A 25,065-nucleotide genomic window follows, 5' to 3' on the forward strand; every position below is an offset into this window, starting at 1 on the left:
GACAGGGCTGTGCAGTTTCACCTCTCCTCTTCAACTTATTTATAGAGGCTCTAGGTCAATTAATAAGACAAAACAAAAATATCAAGGGTATTGCTCTCTCAGGAGTTGAACACAAGGTAGCGATGTTTGCTGATGACGTACTGGTGTGCCTGGGGGAGCCAGAGAGATCTTTCAGGGAACTGATGTCGTCTCTGAGTGATTTTGGTAAGCTTTCGGGCTATAAAGTCAACATCTCAAAAACCCAGGTGATGACACTTAATTATACAGCCCCTGCGGCTCTCAGTGACAAATTTAAGCTAAATTGGGAAAACGAGAAAATCAAATATCTAGGGATAATTCTGACCAGGGACCTCTCGGGCTCTTCCGGGCAAACTATGAGCCAATATCCTCTATTGTAAAGAACGATTTACATAGATGGAGCCTGATCCCTTTCCTGGGCCTTAGTGCTAGAATTAGTGCAATCAAAATGAATGTGTTACCACGCCTACTTTATCTTTTTAGGAATTTGCCTGTTGAAGTGAGTGAAAACCAATTCAGGGAGTGGGATAAATGGATCTCCAGATTTATCTGGCTGGGTTGGAAACCAAGAATTAAATTTGCCACTCTTCAACTTCCCAAGGAAAGGGGAGGGCTGGGCCTCCCCTGCCTAAGGAATTACTACTATGCTGCACAAATTGCTCCCCTTCTATTCTGGAGTAATGCAACATATACAGCCAAATGGGAGGAGCTAGAGTCCAAATTACCGATACAGTTCCCAATTCAAGCAGTAATAGCGGATAAGGGCCTAATAGACAGGGTGGTTAAGTTGGGTAACTCTTGGTTGACCCATACGCTGCAGGTTTGGCAGAGGGTGGTCAATATCAGTGGGATAGATAAAATGTTGAGGATATTCAGATAGTTTGCTTATGACTCAGATTTCCTTCCCAACAGACACGACTCCAGATTCAAATTGTGGTCAACGTATGGTCTCACAGCATTCATATCACTTACGCAAAAAAACACTGTGTGCAGCTTTGATACTTTGAGAGACAAACATGGCTTGGCACGGAACGAATTCCATAGATACCTGCAACTACGTTCTTATATCGATCATGAATGTAAACTAACTGACCTTTCAGATGTTGAATTAGCATTCTTCCACATTCTGAAAAATGGCATGACCATGTTCCCCTCTAAATCTATTTCAAAACTGTATAAAGCTCTTTCCTACTCCAGTAATAATAACACCCTATACATTAAAGATAAATGGGAAGGGGAATCAGCGATCAAGCTTTCCGAGGAGGCCTGGAGTAATATCTGGTCCTTCCAGTGGTCAACATCTAGCTCTATGGACTGGAGAGAGCATTGCTGGAAGAATATCATAAGCTATTTCAAGACACCGCACCAGGAGAGGTATAAAGGTGCAACTATGCCATGCTGGAGGAATTGTGGCTCGATTGCTGTCAACCACTACCATATCTTCTGGGACTGTCCCAAGTTAGTAGTCTTCTGGAGGGATGTCCAGTCTACATTAAGCACTGTCTTTAACACTCAAATACCCCTGAGTTTTGATGCACTGTACTTGGGTTATGTTCCTTTTTTGAAAAGTAAGAGAGAGATAAAGCTGCTGCAGATACTCCTGGTGGCAAGTAAAAAGACAATTACAAGGAGATGGTTAAGTCCGACTCAGCCCACCTTAGACAACTGGATTGGAATTACTTTGGAGATATTTAGAATGGTAAAATTGAACTACCAAATAAGAATCCAAAAGAACGAATTTTACCAAATTTGGAACAAATGGATCTCCTACATTACCCCCATGAGAGCAGACTTTATTTGATCTCACTGGCAATATTATGTTGTACCCTAATCATTTGATCTGCCTGATAAGAAATGTATATTTTTATGTCGGCGGCGGCAGGGACCTCCCCCACCAATTGTTTCTGTATATAGTCCTGTATTAACTGTTTTCTAAAACTGTTAAAAAAAAAAAAAAAATCTGAAATGTCACTGATGCTTCAGTCACCATCATGTAACTCATGTTTCACTCATGTTGGATACAAACCAGTGTTTTGTGTGTTTGATGAGTCAAACATGTGAAACACATGCTGGAATCAATTAATCACACGTCTTTTGAAAATGGAGGCTTCTTTATAAGAAATCCCAACTGTGAAACATGAATTTCTCTCTCCAGACTCGTTTCTGTTCAGTATCTACAAACATGATCTCTTTAAGTGTCAGCAGGGAGAGCTGAATATCAAGCAGCTCTTCTTCAGGTTAAACAGACTGAGTGTCTGAATACTGACTTTAGGTCAGCTCTAGTTTCTGATCATACACCAAAATCACACAATGTCTCTTAGTTTGACAGACGTTCTTCTACCCACTGATGAATGTCTTTGTACTTGTTGAATATAAAGATATTAAATATTAGATCAACAATGATGTGCTACTTAAGAACACAGTTGGCATCCAGAGACACACATCATGTGTCAGTAAAGGAATCACTGATTATTTTATCCTGCTATTTGTCTTCTGGACCAAACTGTCATGTAATGCAATGTTCTCACACATGGAACTCATCAGTTCAACTCTTTTGTGTTTGTGAGATTGTGAGTCCAAACATTGTACACATCATATTAACATCCTGCTGCAGTTTAACAGTGTGTGACTCCCTCTAGTGGATGTTGTGGAGTATTGTGTTGTCTTTGCTCCAAAGGTTTTTGTACAGAGTTTTGGTGTTTCCTGTCACTGTGGGCCTCACAGCACAGTAGTACACAGCAGAGTCTGTCACTGCAGCAGAGGAGATCTGCAGATGAAACTCCTTTCTGTTTCTGTCATGTAAAACAGACAACTTCTCTGTTTTGTCTGAAAGATCTCCGATGAGAAACTGTGGAGATGAACTGGACTTCTGTTGATACCAGTAGATGTAGTCAGCAGAGCCTGAATAGTTGCAGGAGAGAGTCACAGTGTCTCCTTCCACAGCCAGCATTACATCTTTAAATGGTTTCACTGAATCCTCAGAGGATCCTGAAAGAACAAACATATATTTCACTGTCACATTTGTATTTCTTTACAGTGAGTTTAATCAAATAAAAACTTGATTAAAGTTGACTTACCAGCATGAAACATGAAGATCATCATCCAGATTAAAAAGAGCTGCATTATCTTCAGCTGTAGTGACTGAAGAACAGAGAGAACACAGCAGCTCTTCACTTCTAAAATGAAGCCTTTCATATTCAGTTGTGTAGCTCCTCCTCTTGCTGTGGTCTGTTTACATTCAGGCTGATGGAAGCTGGAGAAATGACAGTGATGCTGAGTCATCATCATCCAAGACGGTCACACTGAAGGAGGAATCTGCAGAAAATTCACTCACATCAATCTGGAGAGAAACAACTGACTGACCATCAGCATCTGCACACTGAACACAAAGTCTAACTGTTTGTGTGATATATTCAAAGAGCCTCCTCAGTCTTATGGGTCACGTGGTTGAAAAGAATATATTGATATGAAACCCCTGTGATTGATAAACTGTGTGCACAGATTAACACATTGTAAGAGGAGAATTATTCAGAGGTCTACACACCTGCACATGATGCACGACTCTTCCTGACAACATGTTTGATGTAAACTGAGGTGAAGCCCTTTGTTTTCTGTTGCTGCTGCTGTCAATCAATCCAATCCAAGATGGCCGCCAGGTCAGTCCACTGTTTGTGTGTCAGTGTCTGATGTCTGAGTTTTATGTTTTTATGTTTTTTATGTGACATTTTGACCCGAGTGAATGAACAACATCTCTTCAGTGTGGGATCACCAGATGAAACAATCTTCTCTGGATGTTACTGGATCACCACTGAACTCTAAATCTGGACTGTTTGAGGACTGGGCCTACCTGAAATCCACCTGCTGGGTTACAGCACCTAAGAGAGACAGAGCATCAGTGTACATGTGTTCTAGGTGGTACACTGCCAGAACTGTAACTATTCTGCTATTTCTGTGTAGATCTGTAACCACATACTTACTCCTGCTATTGGATTTTGTTTTTATGGCGTTGTAGCTCAGCAGGCCCACTGGTGTCCAAGAGGTCTTCATATGTTTTAAGTGGAATTTGGATTTTCCCTGTGGATTTTAACTTTCGTCACTGACTTTTTCTGGGTGGATTTGTGCAGAGTCAGCAGACATGTGAAGCATGTCAGCCACTGAATTGAATGCTGGATTGTCTGGTTTTATTGGGCCTGTGTCTAACTGATGAACTGGTCTGGTGGATCTCCTGTGCTGCTGGACGTTGGTGGATTTCTGTCAACTTGCTGTGAGTCTGCTGGGCCTTTTTTCCAGAGTGGATAAACTGTGGATGTCTTTCTTTGTATGATATTGCTTGATGCCTGCTTACCCTCCCTTCCTGAGCAGAATTACAGAGATCCCCTCTTTTACTATGAGGCTAGTCATTGTTTGGTATTATATATCACTCTGTGGTTTTCCTGGGACCCCCCATGGGTCTGGGATGGTGTGATGGTTCCACAGGATAAACAGTACTGCAGAGAGTGAACAGCTAAATATGTCAGTCTAACTTTTCTCACAGTGACGGCTGCAAAAGTACTTGAATGCTCTTATCTGAGCTGAGGGTTGTGATGTCTGTGGTCAAAATGGCTGATTATAGTTGAGGAGTCTCTTCACTGCTATTGTCTCCTTGTGCTGAAGGAACATTTTAATATTCCTGCCACATCATTTACCTGAAATGTATTAACCACCAGTCTGCTGACTGATGTAAAAGGCAGTAACATCAAGTACAAAGTTATCATATTATTATTGATTTTGTTCTCAGGACATTTTGGGACAAATCCAGGTGCTGTTACTCCTGCACAATGCCTCACACCTGCAGATTTTGAATCTAGATCTGGTCTTGGGGTTATTGACATCAGTGTCAGAAGCTTATTCTCTCAAATGTTTAAGATCTGGATAAATTTGATTACACCTGATACTGTGTTATCTGAAATTGAGCTTAAAGAATCTGTACAGAATTGGGATATTTGCTGAAAATCATCATGTTCTGCTGGTGGGATGTTATTGGCCTCCATCTGTCCCTCAGAACTCACTGTCTGCTCTTATTAAACTTCTGTCTCAACTAAACTACAATTAAATATGGTTGTTTGGTGACTTGAGCTGGGACTGGCTAATGTCTGCATCTGAGGCATTGAAAGTAAAATGTGATCCTCTAAATCTCACATGATTAATTGATTCCCCCACAAGATTAGATTCTAAATGTTTACAAAATGATCATTGTGTGATAACAGTTGTGTGAGATCCAAAAATTCATAAAAGTCTTGTGTTGTTGAAAACATAGTATGAAGATGTTGAGCAGGATTTTTTACATTATGTGTATCATTTTAATATGGAGGGAACAGCCTGTTTATATGATGTTGAGCTGACCTGGAATTACTTTCATAGAACCTTTAAGATATTGTAAACAAACTCATCCCCCTCTGCAAAATTAGACTTTAAGGACCTGATGATAATGTTTACAGCTGAGCCCTGAACTGCTTCATGAACGTGACTCTGTGTGGACCAGCACACATAAGTCAGGAACAGATTACAGCAGTAATTAAAAAATAAATGTACTCTTGTATTCCAAAAATCCAAAGGAGGTCTTGAAAACCATCAAATTATTAGTTTACAGGATTAACTGGAGAACATCTGGGTCCAGACCAAAACACAGAAGACATGAAGAAGACTGTAACTAAGTCTTTAGTTTTCAAATGTTCTGGTGTTTGAAGCTTCATCCAGTTGGTTTGTCATTGATGTGGATTTGCTGCTCATGTGAATCCTCCCACAGTGTTTGATTAGCAGCTGTAACCACAGTGACTGTGATAAAACAGGAATTAGCAGAATCCATCTGATATGAAGCTGTGGTTTGAATACCACTTCCCTCCTCTTTGAAGAGTAGTCAGATATCTGTGTTCAGGTTTTTGTACAGCCTCTTCTACACTTTGTATCACTGTGTTTCTAGAGCACAGTAGTAGAGAGCTGTGTCTGCCAGGGTTAGCTCTCTGATGGTCAGGCTGGTTGATGTATCTGATGTTTGAGACTGAAATCGATTGTTGGGAATATACTCCTGACCTCTGTATGATCCCTCTCCTTTCCTGAGTATAAACTGAGGAGCCTGAAGGTCAGAATGATGTCTGTACCAGTAAAGATAAACATATGTGTAACTTGTCTCATATTGACATCTGAGTGTGACAGATTGTCCTTCTCTTCCACTGACTTCATCTTTTACAGGAGAGATGCTGTCTCCAGCTATTAGTCCTGGAAAAAGTGTAGAAAATGAAGCCATTAGACTAACATTGTTCATGAGGCTGAGAGGAGAAGACAGTGGAAAATATCAAGTGTACAGTGTTACTCTGTGCTCCTTCACAGTCACATACAAACAATATCATTCAATCAACATCCATGTTGTCAATCTGATGAAAACATGAGCAGCATTGACTCTGTCAGAGCAAAGACATGAGAAAAGTGATGAAATCCAGGTTGTGTATATGTGGTTAATGCAGCAGGTTCAACACAACTTAAATTCCTGTTGTGTTCCAAAACTCACCTGTAAAGTGACAGAAGAGTAAAAAGAAGTAAAGCAACATGTCTTTGGATTTCTTAAAGCCAGACAGACAGCAGATGAGCAGTGTTCTTCCACTGCAGCACAGTGAGGAAGGAATGATGTCATTGGTTGAGTTGAGGCTAAATGGGCGGGGCCAATCAGCTCTTCACTTTATTTATTCACCTCAACTCAACCAATCCATTTCTGTCTGTTGTCACAGCAGCTCTGTGTGGAATCTTTATTGGTTGATGTTTTGTTGTATTTGTCATCAGTCCAGTGACACTGGCTCAGACTGTAATGGGTTCATGGTGTGTGACTCCCTCTAGTGGATGTTGTGGAGTATTGTGTTGTCTTTGCTCCAAAGGTTTTTGTACAGAGTTTTGGTGTTTCCTGTCACTGTGGGCTGCAGAGCACAGTAGTACACAGCAGAGTCTGTCACTGCAGCAGAGGAGATCTGCAGATGAAACTCCTTTCTGTTCTTGTCATGTGAAACAGACAACTTCTCTGTTTTCTCTGAATATTCTGTCATGAGAAACTGTGGAGATGAACTGGACTTCTGTTGATACCAGTAGATGTAGTCAGCAGAGCCTGAATAGTTGCAGGAGAGAGTCACAGTGTCTCCTTCCACAGCCAGCATTACATCTTTAAATGGTTTCACTAAATCCTCAGAGGATCCTGAAAGAACAAACATATATTTCACTGTGACATTTGTATTTCTTTACAGTGAGTTTAGTCAAAGAAAAACTTGATTAAAGTTGACTTACCAGCATGAAACATGAAGATCATCATCCAGATTAAAAAGAGCTGCATTATCTTCAGCTGTAGTGAATGAAGAACAGAGAGAACACAGCAGCTCTTCACTTCTAAAATGAAGCCTTTCATATTCAGTTGTGTAGCTCCTCCTCTTGCTGTGGTCTGTTTACATTCAGGCTGATGGAAGCTGGAGAAATGACAGTGATGCTGAGTCATCATCATCCAAGACGGTCACACTGAAGGAGGAATCTGCAGAAAATTCACTCACATCAATCAACTGTCTGATGAATTGAAATCTGACAACTGTATTGTAGTTCCTGGGCTCTCTTCCTCAAAGGTGTCAGCATGTAGTTTGATGATAAAAGGATTCTGTGTGGAGGCAAGGCTGGGTGGAATGATAGAGCAATCTTTACTGAAACAGATCTCAAGCCTGCGTCTGATCCAGAAGCGGCCGCTTGCTGGTATTCTCAAATCTATGGCAAAAGCAATGCCAAAATGCTTCGCCCTCTGTCCTTTCAGAAGTCCTGTTGAGCCTTTGATCTTAGGAATCCTAAAAGTACACCTACAACTACAGTACACCCACTTCTTCTAGTTGGTCACTTTGGTAAATTATCCAATCGAATAAAAGAGGAGTTCAAATGTCTCCCTGCTCACCTCCCATAACTCATCTAACTTGGCTGCGGTCAACTTTAGGTCTTGTCCCCAAAATGACCCAAATGGGTTCCCTATCTTTCTACGGGAACATCAACTTTTAGGCATCTCCCACCATTTGCCGTGCAGGTCAAACTCAGTTTTAGTACTTCATGGTGGTCTGGCTGCCTGCTAACTTTTGACACACTCACAGGTAGAAACCAACTCCTTGACCTTCACTCACACAAGGAAAACCAATTAGTCACCGTTGACTCTAAACTGAGTAGATCAGAATGTGTTACCATCCAGATCCCTCTGTATACTACAGAATTTTACTACTGACACATTCCCATGGGATAATCCAAGTCTTTATTTATCTTCAATTTACTGACATGGTCATGATGTCACAGCTCTGTATAACATCAACATCAACAGCAGATGGTCCACACTTTCTAAGTTGTAGTAATTTCTTCATTTTTGACGACGCATACATAAAATACACATGGATGTGTTGGGTGACTTCCCATCTCACTCATGATGTTAAAGCACAACCAATAGCAGTAGTAAAAGCAGCAGTTTTTCCCGCCTTCTATACAATCCCAGATTGTATCATCACATCCAGCTGCAGTTTAACAGTGTGTGACTCCCTCTAGTGGATGTTGTGGAGTATTGTGTTGTCTTTGCTCCAAAGGTTTTTGTACAGAGTTTTGGTGTTTCCTGTCACTGTGGGCCTCACAGCACAGTAGTACACAGCAGAGTCAGACAGCTGAAGCTTCTGGATCTTCAGAGGAACTGAGTTTGAGGTGGAATTCACTTTGGATGAAAATCTCTCCTCATATTCCTTTTCTGTGTTCCCCTCACCAAACTTAGGACGGTTCAGTATGAATTTGGGGCTGTTGTTTCCATCCTGTTTGTACCAGAACAAAGTTGGACCTGGGTCACTGGTCTCAAATGTGCAGTCCAGTGTAACTGTGTCTCCTTCAGCAGCAATGACATCTCCTGTTGGCTGGATCACTCTGTCTGCTCCTTTACACTCTGAGGAAGAAGAGAACATGCAGAGGAAGAGATGAATCAATAAAGATGATTGATTAAAGGAGAACAATCAGTAGGTTTAAAGAGTTACCTAGCCAGAGAGTCAGACACACAGACATGTAGAATAGTTGTGATTTTCACTGACTGCTGTCTGATGTCAGATTAAAATATATGAGTTATGCACAAGATGCAAACAAAGATGATCAAATCTAATTTCATGTGTTATGAGAAACACAATCAGTCACAGCTCAGTTAAATGTTATAAAACAGTCTTAAAAGTCAACTTGTTGTGTTTTGTGTCTCACCACAGAACAGAGCAGCAAGAATAATCCACAGCCGATGTTCCATCTCTGCAACAAGGTTTAAATGAACAGGAGAAACTAGCTGCTGTTCAACATTCAGTGTGAGAGTTGTTCTCTTCACAGCAGCAGTTATTATTGACAGAATGGTTGAACACAGAGCAGAAGTAGTGCACCGCCTACTGGATGATGTCGCCCTCTAGTGGAGGTAAAAAGTTCAGAACAACAGTGAGGAAGAAAAAAGGCTTCCAGCAGCTTGTCAGTGTGTCAGCTTGTGTTTTTGTACAGAGTTTTGGTGTTTCCTGTCACTGTGGGCCTCACAGCACAGTAGTACACAGCAGAGTCTGTCACTGCAGCAGAGGAGATCTGCAGATGCATTTTGGTTTTATCATCACTCACGTTGAAGGACAGTCTAGAGACTCGATCAGATATTGGTGTTCCTGTTCCAGTGTGAGAGATGAGGAACTCTGGAGGTTTTCCTGGATATTGTTGATACCAGTAAAACTGATCTCCAGCAGTTGCTTGTTTGGAGTATGTGTAGGACAGAGTAACAGTGCTGTCTTCTAAACTGGACTCTTCATTCTTGACTGGACTGAGTTCTTCACAACTGACACCTAAAGGAAGAAAAATACTTCCATATTATGTTAAAAGAACTCAAAAGAAATGAACTGCCTTCAGAAAATATTAGAATTTAACTTGACAGAATTAAAGCATAATGTAACATACCTGTTATAATAGAGAGAAACATCAGAGACAGCCCATAATAGTCCAGTGACAGCATGTTGAATAAAGGTAATGTTTGTGGTTTGTGTATTGAACTCTGCTGAATATGGAAGTTCCTCTCTCTTCTATAGTTCAGTAACAGCTCAGCTCCTCCCTGAATCTCTCCGTCTCCTCTTAGATCTGTATTCTGTCTCCTCTCTCTTCACTTCCTCAATGTTTAGCTCTGAAATGACACTTGCTGCAGTGAACATCATATAAATCATGTTTCTCTCACGTTGGACACATAAAATCCTCTTCATGACTACAGTGCATGTGGTTCATGTACACAGAGAAATCATCTTGTCCATATGATCTCAAGCACTAACAGTCAGACAACCTCTGCTGAATATGACATTTCTTGTTAAAGGTTACAGTGAGTGATCTTCAAATCAAACTCTTTTGAGACTCTCCAGTTTCCCCACCAGTCAGGACAGAAACCTTTTGCAGCTGAGGTGTCTACACAGTTACACATTATGATTTAAGACTTAACTGCAACAGTTTGTTTTTCCTTATGGAGAGGTAATAAATGTGGCCGTGTGCTGTTAACATGTTCAGGGGCCTTGGAGCCAGTAGTCAGCTCTGTGTTTGCATTAGGAGGTTTAGCTAAATGATGAAATCTTGTCCACTTGAGGCTATAAGCTCAACAGAGTGATGTCAGTGGAGTTAGATTATGTACAGAAGAAGGAGGCAGGTCAACTTCTCTTTCTACTATAGATGGACCCTCGCTCCACCAAAGTGACCAATTAGACAAAATAGTAAGGTGCAAGTGAAAAGACTATAAAATAGGCCGCAGAAGCAGAGAAGGATGGTGGTACTTTGTAGATTTCCAAGATCGAAGGCTCGATAGGACTTCTGAAAGGACAGAGGGCGAAGCATTTTGGCATTGCTTTTGTCATAGATTTGAGAATACCAGCAAGCGGCCGCTTCTGGATCAGACGCAGGCTTGAGATCTGTTTCAATAAAGATTGCTCTATCATTCCACCCAGCCTTGCCTCCGGAGATTCCTTTATCAACTTACTACATGCCGACACCTTTGATGAAGAGAGCCCAGAAACTACACAGCTCAGATTAAAAGCTGTTAGAAAGTCATCAAGTGGTCGGCCAGAATCAGACCACAGAAACATATAAGATCTTTTTGAAACTTTATCTACTCCAGCAGCATCATCCAGTTATTATCTGATGATCTGTATGTTCAGTACTTATTTTGGTTAAATGTTTTACTTCTGTGCTGTTTCAACACCTTCTCACGTCTGAAATATTTCATTTACAGAAGCAATTAACTGTCAATTGTCCTTCAAACAAAGAAAAGACCACTTGGATGTTGACAGGAAGTCTAGTTTATTGGTCCAGTCCAACATCCACTGATGGGCTTCACAGGCCAACAACAAGTGAAAAGTCCCCCAGTCTGTCCTGCCTCAACATCTGGAGAACTGGTTGATACCTCAGTACAGGACATTAAGGAGACACTCTGAGCTTAGAATGAGACATAATGAAATGTACATTCATTTACCAGTCTGAGGGCTCACAGTAAGTCCAATATTAGTTCTTAATGTCATTACAATACCAGAAAAAGTTCAACTAAAGTTCAGTTGGAGCAGCTGTGGCTCAGGAGGTGATGGAGGTCAAAAGGTTGATGGTTAAAATCCTCAACTTGTCTTCTGTACATGGTGACATGTCTTTGAACAATACACACTGCAGTGCATTTGTTATTTAATGTACTGTTTGATGACATGAGGATTGTGTCTGCCTTTTTTATTTTATCATGAGTGAAAACACTCCAGACTGTATCATCACATCCTGCTGCAGTTTAACAGTGTGTGACTCCCTCTAGTGGATGTTGTGGAGTATTGTGTTGTCTTTGCTCCAAAGGTTTTTGTACAGAGTTTTGGTGTTTCCTGTCACTGTGGGCCTCACAGCACAGTAGTACACAGCAGAGTCTGTCACTGCAGCAGAGGAGATCTGCAGATACATTCTGGTTTTATCATCACTCATGTTGAAGGACAGTCTAGAGACTGGATCAGATATTGGTGTTCCTGTTCCAGAGTGAGAAATTAGGAACTCTGGTGGTTTTCCTGGATATTGTCGATACCAGAAGAAAGTTTCTTGGGCAGTTGCTTGTTTGGAGTATGTGTAGGACAGAGTAACAGTGCTGTCTTCTAAACTGGACTCTTCATTCTTGACTGGACTGAGTTCTTCACAGCTGACACCTGAAGGAAGATAAATACTTTTATATTATGTTAAAAGAACTAAAAAGAAATGAACTGCCTTCAGAAAACATTAGAATTGAACTTGACAGAATAAAAGCATAATGTAACTTACCTGTTATAATAGTGAGAAACATCAGAAACAGCCCATAATAGTCCAGTGACAGCATGTTGAATAAAGGTAATGTTTGTGGTTTGTGTTTTGAACTCTGCTGAATATGGAAGTTCCTCTCTCTTCTATAGTTCAGTAACAGCTCAGCTCCTCCCTGAATCTCTCCGTCTCCTCTTAGATCTGTATTTTCACCTCTTCTTCTTCCTCCTGGTTAACAGACTGAAGGCAGCAGTTTGTAACAGCTGGAGCTGGGAAGTTTTCTTCGGTGTGTTTGATTCCTTGATTACTGGAATGAATTACAGAAACGTAGCTGTGATGGTTTCTAGATTGGATCATCGTCTCAGGCTTTGCATAGACGAGAGGGATTTATTCTACACTCCTAAAGTAGAGAAAACATTATTTCATTAATGTACAAATTTCATATTGTGACTGGTAACATTCACAGATACATGTTGTATGTCGCCTCACTCGGGGCACCAGATGTAGTGCTTCATGCAACATCAATAGAAAGTTTGGGGTTAAAATTGGCTGTCAGTAATAATAATGATTATCAGGGATAATTTTTTTAATAACGATAAATAACATGGCTTCTCTCCTCCTTGTAGATCTGTATTCGATCCATCTGTTACATTTGCTCTACCTTAAAATCTGAAATGTCACTGATGCTTCAGTCACCATCATGTAACTCATGTTTCACTCATGTTGGATACAAACCAGTGTTTTGTGTGTTTGATGAGTCAAACATGTGAAACACATGCTGGAATTAATTAATCACACGTCTTTTGAAAATGGAGGCTTCTTTATCAGAAATCCCAACTGTGAAACATGAATTTCTCTCTCCAGACTCGTTTCTGTTCAGTCTCTAGAAACATGATCTCTTTAAGTGTCAGCAGGGAGAGCTGAATATCAAGCAGCTCTTCTTCAGGTTAAACAGACTGAGTGTCTGAATACTGACTTGAGGTCAGCTCTAGTTTCTGATCATACACCAAAATCACACAATGTCTCTTAGTTTGACAGACGTTCTTCTACCCACCGATGAATGTCTTTGATCCTGTTGAATATAAAGTTATTGAATATTATCAATCAACCAATTAATCAATCAATCAATCTTTCTTTATATGGCGCTTTTCATACAGAAAAAAGTAGCTCAAAGTGCCTCACAGAAATAAACAAACAACAGCAGAAAAATAGAAACAGCAAAATAAAGTTAGGAGAAGATAAAAGAACCCAAACCCTCCCCCCCCTTCAGACATGGACAGAGACATACACACTCATACACACACTCACACTCATACACACCCATACAGTAGCTGTCACTAAAGAGACATGGCTGGACAGCGAGACCTGGTGTATGGAGGAAGCTACCTTTGGGGAGCCAGCCACACCGGGAGAGATCCTGGTCCAAGGCCGCAGGGAGCACCACCACAGAGACCACCCCAACCCGGGCAGACAGGAGGCCCCACACCAAGGTGCAGAGCCCTCTGGTCACCCGGGCCGGAGCCGTCCATGGGACAGCACCCCCCGCAGCCAGACCAGAGACCACCCCCAGCCCGGCAGGCCCCCAGGAGGAAACACTGGAGATTAAAAACTGACAGACTAAAACAGTAAAATAAGGCAAAAAGCATAGAAGCTGAAAACACGAGGGACTAAAACATAAAAGTATAAAGGCTAAAAGCACAAGGGACTAAAGGTTAAAATATGAGAGATTAAAACAGTAAAAGAAAAAATAAATAAATAGGTAAATAAAATAAAATAAAATAAAATAAAAAGGATTTAAATGAATAAGTAAATAAATGAATGAATAAGTAAATAAATAAATAAAAGTGCTCTGATTAGTACGGCATAAAGGAATTAAGAAGAATTTAAATTTCAATTAAAAGCCTGGTTAAAAAGGTGGGTCTTGAGCCTCTTTTTAAAAACCTCTACAGTCTCTGCGACCCTGAGGCTCTCTGGCAGGCTGTTCCACAGTCGGGGCCCATAACAACTGAAAGCCTCCCTGTGCTTTGTTGAACTAACCTGTGGTGGTTAAAAGGCCGGTGCCGGAGGACCTCAGGGTCCGCGGGGGCTGATAGACTAAAAGCAGGTCAGATAAATAAGAAGGCCCAAGACCGTTAAGACATTTAAAAACTAGTAAAAGAACCTTAAAATCAATCCTGAAATGCACGGGGAGCCAATGAAGTGACTTTAAAACCGGTGTAATGTGCTCCCGCCCTCTGGTCCTCGTCAGCACTCGTGCAGCTGAGTTTTGTTATAATTGTAGATTCGAAATGCTCTTTTTGGGAAGGCCAGAGAGCAGAGCATTACAATAGTCTAAACGACAAGAGATAAAAGCATGCATCAGCACCTCCGTGCTGGCCTGAGAGAGACTCTGGCTATATTCTTAAGATGGTAAAAACCTGTCTTTGTTATATTTTTGATGTGTGGAATAAAACTGAGCTCAGAGTCAAAAATCACACCCAGATTTTTTACAGATTGTGATGGTTTAAAATCCTTTAACTTTGGTAAAGATTTCTCTTTCAGGCCTTCAGGACCAATGATTAAAACCTCTGTTTTGTCCTGGTTGAGCTGTAGGAAATTTTCTGCCATCCATGTCTTGATATCTAAAATGCAGTTGTTACGTGTGGCCAGGTTAGTGCCCTGTGTGTGTGTGTGTCCCCTGTCTCCGCCCTGCTCCGCCTTCCTGAGCTCAGGTGTGGGCAATCACCTGAGCAGGTAAAAGGAGGCAGTATCAGGGCGGCTCTCTCTCTCTCTCTCTCTGATTACAGGTGTGTTGCAGGAGGAGGGAGGCTGCGCTGGCCTCACAGTCTTTTGCTGTTTTGTTTCTACCTTGTGGTTGATTTGAGTTTGGGTTCAGTTCCCTGGCCTGTTAGAGTGCCAGGGCTTTGTTGTTTTAATTTGGGTTTGAGTTCCTGGTAGTCCAGTTTTCGTATCTTTTGTTTTCTTTCTTTAACTAGGTTTAGTAGTTGATTAGGCAGCTTTAGTTGGGAGGATTCCCCAGATGCGACGGTCATGGCTGGTCTGGGGTCTCCTCTCTCTTTTTTTCAGTTTGGCCAGGAACTCTTGCCCTTTTTCTTTTGTTAAATAAAGAACATTTAATCTTGACTGTTTTGAGTCGGCGTCCTTTATATGTTACTGGCCTCTTTTTGTTCGAGTCTTTGGTTGTGTTCAGTTTGGGGCTGTAACAGCAGTTAAAAAGGACATCAATAGGCCCTGTGTCATCAGGAGACACAGCGATGTACAGTTGCGTATCGTCAGCATAACTATGAAAGTTGATGCCTCCTGATGACGTCCCCAAGGGGAAGCATGTACAGATTAAACAGAGTTGGACCTAAAATTGACCCTTGGGGAACCCCACACTTTATTTTGTGGGTTTCTGAGGAACATGTATCCATACTTACAAAGAAGTGTCGGTCTGTGAGGTAAGAAACGAACCCGTTAAGAACAGTACCAGAGAGGCCGACCAGGTTCTTCAGTCTGTTTAATAAAATGTGATGGTCTACTCTGTATCGAAGGCAGCGGTTAGATCCAGCAGTACCAAGACTGTGAGTTTATGGTTATCTAAGTTGCACCTGATGTCGTTTAAAATCTTTAAAAGGGCTGTCTCAGTACTGTGGTTCGTCCTAAAGCCAGACTGATACGTCTCTAAAATGTTGTTTCTCACCCAGTAGAACCAGACAGATGGTGTTGAATGCACTGGAGAAGTCTAAAAACATGACTCTCACAGTGCTCACTGGCTTGTCCAGGTGGGTGTAGACATGGTTGAGCAGGTAGATGATGACATCCTCAACTCCAAGTTGGGGCTTACAGACGAACTCTAGGGGGTCCGAGAGTGGTTTGACCAAGGGCCAGAGCTGCTCCAAGACCACCAGTCTATCCAGGGTGTTCATGATGTGGGAGGTCAGTGCCACAGGTCTGTAGTCCTTGGAGCCACAGGGACACGGCATCTTTGGCACAGGGACAAGGCAGGACGTCCTGACAGTGAAGTCCTCCAATCTATGTTGTTTTATAGCTGATTATTGTTAAAAATCTTCAAGATATGATTTCAACATCATCAATATTTTCAGTGCTGTCATGGTAACCCTGGTGAAATGTGGTTTAATGTTCAGAGTAAATAAGTTGTAAGTGGTTTAATTCTAAAGCTTTGCATCTCAATCCTGTCTGAGACTAAAGTGATCCCAGACTGTATCATCACATCCGGCTGAAGTTTAACAGTGTGTGACTCCCTCTAGTGGATGTTGTGGAGTATTGTGTTGTCTTTGCTCCAAAGGTTTTTGTACAGAGTTTTGGTGTTTCCTGTCACTGTGGGCTGCAGAGCACAGTAGTACACAGCAGAGTCAGACAGCTGAAGCTTCTGGATCTTCAGAGGAACTGAGTTTGAGGTGGAATCCAGTGTGGATGAAAATCTGTCCTCATATTCCTTCTCTGTGTTCCCTGCACCAAACTTTGGACGGTTCAGCATGAATTTGGGGCTGTTGTTTCCATCCTGTTTGTACCAGAAGAGATAATAATTTGGGTCACTGGTCTCAAATGTGCAGTCCAGTGTGACTGTGTCTCCTTCAGCAGCAATGACATCTCCTGTTGGCTGGATCACTCTGTCTGCTCCTTTACACTCTGAGGAAGAAGAGAACATGCAGAGGAAGAGATGAATCAATAAAGATGATTGATTAAAGGAGAACAATCAGTAGGTTTAAAGAGTTACCTAGCCAGAGAGTCAGAATCAGGATGTTTCTCAGCCAGTGTTTCATGTCTGCAGTGAGAGGGGAGGAGAGAGAGGAAGAACATTGATACTCTGATGGATCTGAGCCTTCACATCATTGGTCCTTCATCTGTATCATCTGTTGAGGAACTCTCTACATTTACATCTCATTTACATTTCATCTGTTCACTTCAAATGTTCTTTATGATGATTGTAGCGGACTGAACACAGGAATATAATAAGAAACTAAATTCTGTCATCAATATTTTGATGGTTTAATCAAAAGGCTCTTTGTTCCTGTGTTGTGTTAATTTACAGGATTACATATCCTCTTTTTTTAATCTAGTTAACTTTTGAAACCTTTTTGGCTCCATGCATCTCAACTCTGCAGCCTGTCACTGAACACAATAAGACCAGAGAACACTGTGTGTCTCCTCTGTGGACTCAGACAGACCTTGTCTGACCCTGGACTCATCATCCTGAAGAAGTGAGACCAGCTGATTCACAGAACCTACAAGTTCACCTCATCATCAGCTCATCCATCACTGCATGATGAGGCATCTGGACTGCAACACATTCTGGTCTTTAACTCAACTCAGTTTAAATGTAACCTGTTCCTTCACTTTGTGTGAGTTAAGGAATGTAGACAGTGTGGGACTCACAGCTCCAAGGGACCCTGGAGTCAGTATTCAGCTGTGTGTGTGTCAAAGGTTAGCAGAAGACAAGGCAACTATGGAGGAATAAAACAGAGTTTGACCCCCATGTCAGATGGATGGAGATGTCTAAACTTGTACAGTTATGGGATACAAGACCTAATGAGTGACAGTAACATATTTAGTTGTTTATGGGAGATGAGCAGGTAGATAGTCCAACTCCTTTTCTAGTCCATTCGACAGATGGACCCTCAGCCCAATTGGAAGAAGTGGGTAGGTACAACAAAAGGGACTTTAAATAGGCCTGCATGAGTGGAGAGGGTGAGGTGGTAATTAGTAGATTTCCTAAGATCAGTGGTTTGATAGGATTTGTGAAAGAGCAGAGGGTGAAGCATTTTGGCATTTCTTTCCCATAGATTTGACAATACCAGGAAGCGGCCGCTTCTGGATCAGACGCAGGCTTGAGATCTGTTTCAGTAAAGATTGCTCTATCATTCCACCCAGCCTTGCCTCCACAGAATTCTTTCATCATCAAACTACATGCCGACACCTTTGATGAAGAGAGCCCAGAAACTACACAGCTCAGATTAAAAGCTGTTAGAAAGTCATCAAGTGGTCGGCCAGAATCAGACCACAGAAACATATAAGATGTTTTTGAAACTTCATCTACTCCAGCAGCATCATCCTGTTATTATCTGATGATCTGTATGTTCAGAACTTATTTTGGTTAAATGTTTTACTTCTGTGTTGTTTCAACACCTTCTCACATGTCTGAAATATTTCATTTACAGAAGCAATTAACTGCCAATTGTCCCTCAAACAAAGAAAAGACCACCTGGATGTTGACAGGAAGTCTAGTTTATTGGTCCAGTCCAACATCCACTGATGGGCTTCACAGGGCAACAACAAGTGAAAAGTCCCCCAGTCTGTCCTGCCTCAACATGTGGAGAACTGGTTGATACCTCAGTACAGGACATTAAGGAGACACTCTGAGCTTAGAATGAGACATAATGAAATGTACATTCATTTACCAGTCTGAGGGCTCACAGTAAGTCCAATATTAGTTCTTAATGTCATTACAATACCAGAAAAAGTTCAACTAAAGTTCAGTTGGAGCAGCTGTGGCTCAGGAGGTAATGGAGGTCAAAAGGTTGATGGTTAAAATCCTCAACTTGTCTTCTGTACATGGTGACATGTCTTTGAACAATACACACTGCAGTGCATTTGTTATTTAATGTAGTGTTTGATGACATGAGGATTGTGTCTCCCTTTTTTATTTTATCATGAGTGAAAACACTTCAGACTGTATCATCACATCCTGCTGCAGTTTAACAGTGTGTGACTCCCTCTAGTGGATGTTGTGGAGTATTGTGTTGTCTTTGCTCCAAAGGTTTTCGTACAGAGTTTTGGTGTTTCCTGTCACTGTGGGCCTCACAGCACAGTAGTACACAGCAGAGTCTGTCACTGCAGCAGAGGAGATCTGCAGATGCATTTTGGTTTTATCATCACTCACGTTGAAGGACAGTCTAGAGACTGGATCAGATAATAGTGTTCCTGTTCCATAGTGAGAGATGAGGAACTCTGGTGGTTTTCCTGGATATTGTCGATACCAGAAGAAAGTTTCTTGGGCAGTTGCTTGTTTGGAGTATGTGTAGGACAGAGTAACAGTGCTGTCTTCTAAACTGGACTCTTCATTCTTGACTGGACTGAGTTCTTCACAGCTGACACCTAAAGGAAGATAAATACTTTTATATTATGTTAAAAGAACTAAAAAGAAATGAACTGCCTTCAGAAAACATTAGAATTTAACTTGACATAATAAAAGCATAATGTAACATACCTGTTATAATAGAGAGAAACATCAGAGACAGCCCATAATAGTCCAGTGACAGCATGTTGAATAAAGGTAATGTTTGTGGTTTGTGTATTGAACTCTGCTGAATATGGAAGTTCCTCTCTCTTCTATAGTTCAGTAACAGCTCAGCTCCTCCCTGAATCTCTCCGTCTCCTCTTAGATCTGTATTTTCACCTCTTCTTCTTCCTCCTGGTTAACAGACTGAAGGCAGCAGTTTGTATCAGCTGGAGGTGGAAAGATTCTGTTTTGTTCTTGTCTTTTCCTTCCTTGTTTCCCTTCTGATGGAGTTGTAGCAGTGGAGGTGTCATGCCTGTGGTAAAGTACATCCAGGTGTGATGAACCTGTCACTTTAACTTCTTTTACAATTCAAACCTGTGCAGGTGAAAATCTAACATCAACTTTGGAGGCTCAGCTCCATGAACTCCTGAGTTGGACACCAACAGTAGTGCATTAACTCCTCTAACTAACACTCCATCACTCTGCCTGCTGAGGAACGCTACACTGCTCCTGACAACACTGCTGGTTGTGTTGACAGTGATATACTGAGGGGGGTCGTTTGTTCCAGGACGAGGGGTCTGGTCCTCCATGTACACCCAAGATTTACATCTATGTGATCTGACAAACATTTTTTGTGTGACAACACATGATAATATAATGTTAGTTTCTGAAGGTATCAGAAGGTGTTCCTCCTCTGTTCATATGCTCCAAACACAGGAGTGTTTATGGACCTTCATATGAAGTGTAGTTTCTGGGCTGTCTTCATCAAAGGTGTCAGCATGTAGTATGTTGATAAAAGAATTCTGCGGAGGCCAGGCTGGGTGGAAGAATAGAGCGATCTTTATTGAAACAGATCTCAAGCCAAGGTCTGAACAGAGCGTGGCCACATGTCTGGTGTTCTCAAATCTATGGTAAAAGCAATGCCAAAATACTACCAATTACCCCCCCTTTTCTCTGGTGTGGGGGTCTTTTTTAAAATCTATTTTCCATACACGCCTACTTCTCCTAATTGGTTACTTTGATAGATTAAAGGTAAGGCAAGGCAAGTTTATTTGTATAGCACAATTCAGACACATGGCAACTCAAAGTGCCTTACAGGCACACACAAATTACATGGAAAGACATAAAATTGTCATTTAAAAGACATCAAAAATTGCATTAAAGAAAATTCAAAATTGCATTTTAGACCATTAAAACAACCCTATAATGCCTGAACCAAGAAATAATGGTCAGAAAATTCTAATTTTTAAAATATTAAGTCTTTATTAGGCCCATAAACAAAATGTAAAAAAAAAATAAATAAAAAATATTCCTAAGTACATTATTTTGTTTGTATCATATTTGATACATTAGGCATTTAAGGCAATTTTGTATCGTATTTGGTAATATGGGCATTTTGGCAATAACAAGAACTATGCAAACTTAAAGAGTCCTGGACATCCATAGTATTTCAATCATCAGTCTTTTTATAACATCTGCATATCTGAACACAGCAGTTTAAACACACATAGAAAATCTCTTCTTCTTTTACTTTGCCAAATGATAAGCAATGAAGCAGTTTCTGTCCTTGTTAAGGCACAGGTGGACTTTGCATTTTTCACAGAACATGTGAGTGAAGTGTGGAGAATCTCTGCAGTGCTTGCACCTTTGTCGCTGTGCCCAGGATGGGAAGTGGTCGACTCCATCTTGCCTCACACCTGGAGGCACACTTCCCCCCTGCCTCTTCCGTGGTGGACTTTGCAACTGGGGTGGTGAGGAGTGTGGTGATGGGGAATGTGATGGCGAGGACAGTGGCCTACGTGGCTTGACTCTTGCTTTTCCTGAGCTTATCAGGCAAGATCCAACTGAGGCCTGAAACCTCCTCAAGGGCATGGCATCTTTTTCCTGCCCTTGTGCCTTCAAATCTCTGCGGTACAGGATCCAGGCATTGATCAGAGCCACAGTGACACTGTGCCACCAAATGTGCAAGTACCATCGTCGGGATTTCAGGCTGTATTTGTACAGGGCAGAAAGCATATCCAGAAGATCCACACCACCCATAAATCAGTTGTAGGTCTCCACGATGGCTGGTCTGGGAACCATGAGATAATTCTTCGTCTTCCGATCCCAGCGTTTCACCACACTTTGGGGCGTGATTCCGACAAAAGAGTACACCAGGTTGACAGCTTTGTTGTCACACCATCGGACGATGATCATGCCATTTTGGTTCACTCTGTGATCCATGGACCCTCTTCCCTGTGCTTTCAGGTCTTTTTCCTCCATCATTTTGCAGTTTTTTACCCTCTTCATTCTGATGGTGCCAACATAGTAAATCTCTCTCTCCCGCAGCTGTTCCAGCAGTGGAAGTGATGTGAAGTAGTTGTCTGCAAACACTTTGTAGTTCTTTCCAGCGCGAAGGGTTGATGTCAATTTGAGAACCACGTCTCCACTCACACCAACATCAGACTTTTCCTTTTTTGGATCTGCTGGCCCTTGACAGATGTCAAAGTCATACAGGAATCCACTTTGTCCTGCACGTTCCCACATTTTGAACCCCCATTTGTGGGGTTTTCCTGGCATGTAGACTTTCAGCTGAGATTTCCCCTTGAAAGGAACTATAATCTCGTCGACTGCGTGATTTTCTTCAGGATGTATTTGAAGGCATTGCTGTCGAAGCTTTTCAAGCCATGGCCTGACTTTCCATATTTTGTCCTTCATTGCATCTTCAGTGACACAGAGATTGTCTTCAAAGTGGAGCAGTGTTAGCAATTTCTGAAATCGGTCCCGTGACATCACATCTGCAACTTTAGGGTACCTTGTATCCATTTCCCAGTAGGCTCTTACATTGGGCATCTGCACCAAACCCATGAACATGTACATACCAAGAACTTGCTCAATTTCTTTGACAGTTGTGTTGATTGACTTTCCATCTTTCTGCACACTGTACAGGTTTGTTTGGTCTACAACAAGTTGTAGCATTTCATTTGTAACGAATTGCTTGAAGTACATATATGGTGTAAACTCAGACCTTTCCTCAATGGTTTCATCTGCACTGTCATTAAATTGAACATCTGGTGATTCAAAGTCGACCTTTCTCCATCTGTAATCCCTCTTTTTCATTTTCTTTTTTGCAGATTTCTTTGCTCTTTTGGTATGTGTTGCTGTTGAAGTCTCTACTTCTGAGCTTGTACTGTCATCACTTTCAGCTGTATGTGTCTTCTTCCTCTTCTCTTTACGTTTTACTTTGCCTCTTCCAAGCCTCTTTGTTGCCTGTGTCACTGTTGGAACCGCTTCTTCAGTTTCAGTTCTCTGGTCAATATTTTCACCCCCTTCATTGCTACTACTCGAGCTGCCATCACCAGGCTCAGCACCGGGAGTCCAAGTCTTATCATCCACTTCATCCTCTGTCTCTATTAGGTCCTCTATTTCGCTCACATTCCCATCAAGGAAGCGCAGGACATCTTCAGTAGAGAACTTCCTTTTAGCCATCTACAAATTAGCCATAGCATGGACATTTATCAGTTTAGAGTCAAATTATTTATTGTAAATGTAATCTCAACTTATAAAATGTGTATTTGATCCATCAAAATTCTGTATGAATGACTATGAAAGACATAATCTATATAACATCCAGAAAAAATATAACAATGACGATTGAGGGTTTTACCAAAAAATACCTACTGTATCAAATTTGATACATACATTTTCTACTCGATATTACTACAAACTATTTTTTTAATTTTTAAGTAATTCTTAGTTATTTGAACAAAGTAAGTGTTTATTTCAAAATATTGATGAATATGTAAAGAAAAATCTCACCTTAAAAGCATCAAATGACCAGTATCTTGGATCTTGGCATGATCAGCATGGTACTAATGAAATTCTGCCATTTTGAATTCGGAAAAACCGTATGTCAGAATTCTTGTAATACATTTTTTTTCCACCAGGGGGCAGAGGACAAGTATCAGATTGTATACAAAAGGGTTATATGCAAAGTTTATGTATCATAGTGATGCAATGGGTCTCAGAAGTTCATGTACCAAATATGATACATACGGCATTATAGGGTTAAGAAACAAACATCAAAACAAGTCGGCTAAAATAGAAAAAGCTTTAAAAGAAACAAGACTGTAGAGGCAGAGTCATAATGCAGTTCAAAGACTTGAATTGCTTGAGTTAAAAGCAGTGGCAAAAAGAAATGTTTTACATCTATCCCATGGGAGAAAAGAAGGATGGGTCTGCCTCACACCCCCTATGAAATAACTCTTGTGTGTGTTACTTAACTTTGCTGATGTCAGCTAAAGTGGACAGGATGGTCTCTCTATACTTAGATGACCTTGAGTTGGCCCTAAACTTCTGGTGTGTGTCCCTTCCTGTAGCTTAGCTCTGATGCCCACCTCAGAACTGATGAAGGCTCCTGGTCATGGGGACACTTGCACTTTCACATTCCTACACTTGTCTACAGGGGAGCATCAGGTCCTGTCCCATCCTGTCTTCTTACTATACACTATCGTCTTAGAGCCCAGGATGTGTAAGAAACACACAGACACTAAACACACAGCATTAAATCATAAAGGCTTACTGTGATAAAACATATCCCTCTCCACTCCTCCTCTCCTGTCTTCACCTGTGTTCCTCCTCATCTTTCATAAAAAAAGAAGATGATTCCACAGCAGTGCCTGGCTGCTAGATGCATTTACATGAAACACTGGAATCCTCCCACAGTGTTTGATTAGCAGCTGTAACCACAGTGACTGTGATAAAACAGGAATTAGCAGAATCCATCTGATATGAAGCTGTGGTTTGAATACCACTTCCCTCCTCTTTGAAGAGTAGTCAGATATCTGTGTTCAGGTTTTTGTACAGCCTCTTCTACACTTTGCATCACTGTGTTTCTAGAGCACAGTAGTAGAGAGCTGTGTCTGCCAGGGTTAGCTCTCTGATGGTCAGGCTGGTTGATGTATCTGATGTTTGAGACTGATATCGATTGTTGGGAATATACTCCTGACCACTCCAAGCTCCCTCTCCTTTCCTGAGTATAAACTGAGGAGCCTGAAGGTCAGAATGATGTCTGTACCAGTAAAGATCAACACCGTAATAACTTGTCTCATATTGACCTGTGAGTGTGACAGATTGTCCTTCTCTTCCACTGACTTCATCTTTTACAGGAGAGATGCTGTCTCCAGCTATTAGTCCTGGAAAAAGTGTAGAAAATGAAGCCATTAGACTAACATTGTTCATGAGGCTGAGAGGAGAAGACAGTGGAAAATATCAAGTGTACAGTGTTACTCTGTGCTCCTTCACAGTCACATACAAACAATATCATTCAATCAACATCCATGTTGTCAATCTGATGAAAACATGAGGAGCATTGACTCTGTCAGAGCAAAGACATGAGAAAAGTGATGAAATCCAGGTTGTGTATATGTGGTTAATGCAGCAGGTTCAACACAACTTAAATTCCTGCTGTGTTCCAAAACTCACCTGTAAAGTGACAGAAGAGTAAAAAGAAGTAAAGCAACATGTCTTTGGAT

At 41.3% G+C, this 25,065-nt stretch overlaps 1 protein-coding gene, 1 long non-coding RNA gene and 2 gene segments (V, D, J or C); all 4 read right to left on the reverse strand.

The window, feature by feature from the left end:
- Positions 1-7,093: 7,093 nt before the first annotated feature.
- Positions 7,094-8,592, reverse strand: LOC119011754. The gene is made up of 3 exons (XR_005072266.1): positions 7,581-8,592; positions 7,324-7,499; positions 7,094-7,234 (listed from the first exon to the last, which is right to left on the reverse strand). It is a non-coding gene; the product is annotated as an uncharacterized LOC119011754 (long non-coding RNA).
- Positions 8,593-9,327: 735 nt separating this feature from the next.
- On the reverse strand, positions 9,328-10,218 carry LOC119011753. The segment is given in 2 exon segments: positions 9,328-9,887; positions 10,000-10,218. Coding segments are annotated over 2 exon segments (402 nt in total).
- Positions 10,219-16,568: 6,350 nt separating this feature from the next.
- Positions 16,569-17,149, reverse strand: LOC119011749. The segment is given in 2 exon segments: positions 16,569-16,962; positions 17,051-17,149. Coding segments are annotated over 2 exon segments (432 nt in total).
- A 4,446-nt stretch (positions 17,150-21,595) lies between these two features.
- LOC119011215 (piggyBac transposable element-derived protein 3-like) lies at positions 21,596-23,700 on the reverse strand. Its single transcript, XM_037084156.1, has 2 exons — positions 23,351-23,700; positions 21,596-23,020 (listed from the first exon to the last, which is right to left on the reverse strand). Exon 2 carries the CDS (start codon positions 23,018-23,020, stop codon positions 21,596-21,598), a length of 1,425 nt encoding a protein of 474 aa, XP_036940051.1. The 5' UTR covers positions 23,351-23,700.
- Positions 23,701-25,065: the final 1,365 nt, after the last annotated feature.

Source organism: Acanthopagrus latus, chromosome 21 (assembly GCF_904848185.1).
Source record: "Acanthopagrus latus isolate v.2019 chromosome 21, fAcaLat1.1, whole genome shotgun sequence".
Taxonomy (NCBI): Eukaryota; Metazoa; Chordata; class Actinopteri; order Spariformes; family Sparidae; genus Acanthopagrus; species Acanthopagrus latus.